The sequence below is a fragment of the Papilio polytes genome, unplaced genomic scaffold (genome assembly GCF_000836215.1).
Source record: "Papilio polytes unplaced genomic scaffold, Ppol_1.0 DF824157.1, whole genome shotgun sequence".
NCBI lineage: Eukaryota > Metazoa > Arthropoda > Insecta > Lepidoptera > Papilionidae > Papilio > Papilio polytes.
The window spans coordinates 335,878-340,024 of NW_013525047.1; the positions used below are offsets into that span (position 1 = coordinate 335,878).

The window sequence follows — 4,147 nt, forward strand, 5'->3', positions numbered from 1 at the left end:
TCAATTTTTAACAAAAATAAATATCTTAAAGCACAAATGTTACCTTATGATGAGGATGACCCGTTCAACAGCAGTGAATCTCTTCTTGGGGTCCGGCTGATGGAAGCTGTCCCTTACGAGGGCGCACAGCACGTCAGCACCTCCCGCGAGGGTCACGCAGTGCAGCAGGATGGGCACCGCCACCGAGCTGATATGCGACTGAGACGCATCGCAAACATTCCATAAGCTGCAAGAAACGGACACACAAACATAAAAAGCTTCAAAGGTGCTGCAGTGGATTCCTATTTTATTCGTGACGTACTTGTCAATAAGCAGGTTCTCCTGGCACCATATCAGGAAGCCCCGGTGCTCGGCCAACGCGTCAGTATTAAGAACCAATACTTGAAGACACTGCAGTAAGTGGTACAGGATGTCCGGCCGCGATATGTTCTTTAATTCCTAAAGGTACAACGAAAATATGCATATTAAAGATTGAGATATAATCTGACTCGAAGGACCATATTTCATCATAACTATGTTAAGCTGTTTAAAAGTTAAGTTTTAATGTATTGAAGACCTGCAGCAGCTGATGTATATACTGCAACTCCTGGGGCAGCTCGTCGATGCAGAAGTGGAACTTCCCAGCGGATGTTGGCCAGAAGTTGGTCATATCCTCCTCAACGGACTCGCCTGTCGCCTCGTGGTCGCCAAGAAGGTTGGGAGTTGATATCTAGATTTGAAGAGTTGGCTGTCAAAGTTGGTAGTTTCCATGTCTTTGGTAATTTATACTCATATTATAAAAGATAAGAAATTAATAGGTTAGAATGGTATGGACATGTTATGAGAGGGGAAGAATCGTATGTTACAAAGACGATAGTTATGAGTCTGATACTCCGGTAAAGGTAGATGTAGAAAGAGATGGATGGATTGCGTGAAACGTGGCACGAAGAAGGGAGTGATGACTGAGATGTATGATAGAGTTATGTGGAGGACAAGAACCTTTACGCCAGCCCTACGGGTGTAGGATAAGGAAGAATATGATGATGATAATTAAGGTTTTTGTTACATCAGCAGTAGCGGTGGCGACATCCGTGTCTGTGAGTGTGACAGTATGCGCGGTGGCGAGCGGCGGGCGCTCTGCTGGCGGCAGGCTGGCCGCCATGTCCAGCTGCTCAGTTATGGTCTCCACTGTTGCTGTCATTATCTGCGCAGTCCACCACAAATTACATAGAAAACCGGTACTTTATTACGTCGGGAAAGCAGAGCGAGGTATCGGCCAAGCTCGGTAAAGTTCGGTGTTGTAGCGTTTTCTGTCGCACATTCTGAACTTGTATACTTATCTCGCTCTTGTTTCCGATGTTCCAAATTAAATGGCCGGTAATTTTTTTTCAAGGCTTTTATTGTGCATCAATAATTCGAGAAATCATTGATTTTTTGCAAAAGTGGGAAGGAACATCAATATTTTGCCATCAAAGTACAAAACTATTAGACATAAAATTATTTAGAATTAAGTGTCTTTGATGTATCAAATATCACTTTATTTGTTAGATTTTGTTGCAATGTTGCTTATAATATTCGCTTACTTACGTAGAAATTGCCTTGAAAAGAACTTTTACTAAAAATTATGATAAAAATAGCTGAGCAACAACATTATTAGTCTTTATGTAAGCATGCTTTATTGTTATTTACACCCATTATTGATTTAGTCAGATTTACTGATTTATTTTTTAATAAGAAAACGTGAAATGAAGTCGAAAACAGTTCCTTCCGATTTTTTTTTATATTAAAAGGTGGCAAAGGAGCAAGCGACCACCTGAATCCACCGAAATGGAAAGCGACCGCTGCCCATAAACATCCGCAATTGCAGATGCGTTGCCTACCCTTAATTGACGGAGGAGGAGACGCACATAAAGAGGACTTTTTCCCTTTCTATTCTCTCTCCTTCACCGTCAAATCCACTTTTCCTTCCCATTCTTTCTCCTTAAGAAAAGGGTAGAAAGGGAGAGAGACTAAAATTATTCCTCCGGCGCCACACTCCTCAGACGAAATGCGAAATTGCTTTCACTTCACGCCTGTTTTCTGTGTGGTCGTGGTATTACACCGGGCGAGTCGGCCCATTCGTGCGAAGATGTTAAAGCGGGCTCTACCACTGTTAAGAATTTTTAAGCTTCGAGTTATCAATTCACGTTTCCTGGTCAATTTATTAAAAAAAATACATCGATCACTATATAAAAACACATACACACAACAAATAAACATAATAAAAACACATGAAATAAGCGAGGAAAAGGTAAAACAGACATACTTGCGATTCACCTGACGACTTAGTGAGTGTGCCGTCCGAACCGACGTCGCTTATGAGAGACAGTTGCATGAAATGAACAAACTATACATCTATTATTTTTAAGTTCATGCCTACCCCAATACACATCAGGATATTACGAACAAAAAACAGATAAAAAGACACTTGTAAAGTGGGCTTATGGATAATTTTACGTGAAAGCGTCACGGCTTAGGCAAATTGTGCCGGATCGTGCGATAGAGACGTCGCTTGTTCCGCGTTCTCTTTTGCACATTGGGCAAAAGCAGAACGTGACAAAAAGTCATTCTTTATTTTGTATGCAGCCAGCGTTAACATATCGATAACATTATAAAAAACAAACAAACGAAAAATGAATAAAAGTCAGTCCTAGTAAATTGGAATTAAAATTTATCTGTTCCTATTTTTACTTTTACTTTATCCTGAAGTTATTGGTTGTTAGGCAATTACTTTAAACCTGCTGTAAACTAGGGAATAAAACACTAAGGGCCTGTCCCACCAAATTGTAAATTGTCTGAGAACAATCCAACGTGTAAAATATGTGTTGGAAACATCGAATTTTGTTCCCTTATCTGTCAGTATCATTTTTTAGCTATCTGAGGCTCTATCAGCCAGTGGTGGGACAGGTCCTAAAGGAAGTTAATTGACGTTCTCGTGAGATTTGGCAGGAAATTGGAAGCCTAAAATGAACTACGTAATTTTTAGAGAGAGGGTATTACAAATTGGTTACTGGTAGAGATTTTGTTATAAGAAAAAAAAGAATTAAAACAGCTGTCTATAATAATATGTGTAACATTTTATAGTCTTAATTATTCTCTCCTTAGATAGTTATTAACCAGTACACAATTTGTTATTCTAGACATATTCTAAGATTTTAAATAGAGACTCGTAAGCTTCCAGCAGCCAATTACTTGGTACGTCACCACAGTGCGTAATTTTTTTTGGTAATTTTTTGCTTACAAGCCTCGTTATAATTTTATTTTCATTCTATTTCATTTTTAATTTAACATTTCAAATATACAAAGGAACAAACCAAAAGCGGTAGATTGTTCCCATACAAAATAACAACAAAAAGTATTTCATTAATAAAAAAATACAATATTTCAATTATGGTAACAATCGCTGGTAACATGCAGACATTAAAATATAAAGATAATTGAAACGCTTATTTACAAGCTTTTGAAATTGGAAAATTCTAGAAAAGAGGCTCCCGCCAAATCAAACGATAACATCTAAGTAGTAGATAAGGGGCAGTACTCACATGCGGCATGTGCACTAACACTCCACCCACAGAGCTCTTGTCGCCGAGCGCGTGTGCACTCGCTATTGACATCAACCCGTCCACGGACGCGGCCGGTGTGCCACCAGATTTACTCCTCTCCTCCTCGGATTGGTTCTTCTTCATCTGTGTCTCGCACCAAGTCTCCTCTATCGATGGCTGGATACATCATAAACATTTTACACTTGTGTATTGCAGTATACCTGATCAAGTACCTTTTTTTTATAGTACAATTTGGTACACCGGAATTATCGCTAAAATGTACATCATTAAAAAGATGTATAGCACTTGTACAACGCAATGTACTAACCTAGGTGGGGCGCAGTGTACTTAACTAGGTGTATCGCAGTGTACTTATCTAGATGTGTCGCAGTGTACTTTGCTAGGTGTGTCGTAGTGTACTGAGCTGAAGTGTCGCAGTGTACTTAGATAGAAGTGTCGCAGTGTATATTGTTTGGTGTATCGCAGTGTAGTAAGCCAGGGTGTCGCAGTGTACTTAGCTAGATGTGTCGCAGTGTACTAAGCTAGATGTGTCGCAGTGTACTAAGCTAGATGTGTCGCAGTGTACT

At 39.7% G+C, this 4,147-nt stretch overlaps 1 protein-coding gene across 1 annotated transcript in view; it reads right to left on the reverse strand.

The window, feature by feature from the left end:
* The window catches only part of LOC106111667 (protein unc-79 homolog), a 15,417-nt gene that overhangs the window by 3,203 nt on the left and 8,067 nt on the right, over window positions 1-4,147 (reverse strand). The window contains exons 18-24 of the mRNA XM_013293811.1: window positions 3,957-4,078; window positions 3,561-3,737; window positions 2,285-2,365; window positions 1,046-1,183; window positions 557-709; window positions 302-438; window positions 44-226 (exon numbers count right to left, since the gene is read on the reverse strand). Coding sequence (XP_013149265.1) covers window positions 44-226; window positions 302-438; window positions 557-709; window positions 1,046-1,183; window positions 2,285-2,365; window positions 3,561-3,737; window positions 3,957-4,078 — 991 coding nt within the window. The remainder of the gene's footprint in view (window positions 1-43; window positions 227-301; window positions 439-556; window positions 710-1,045; window positions 1,184-2,284; window positions 2,366-3,560; window positions 3,738-3,956; window positions 4,079-4,147) is intronic.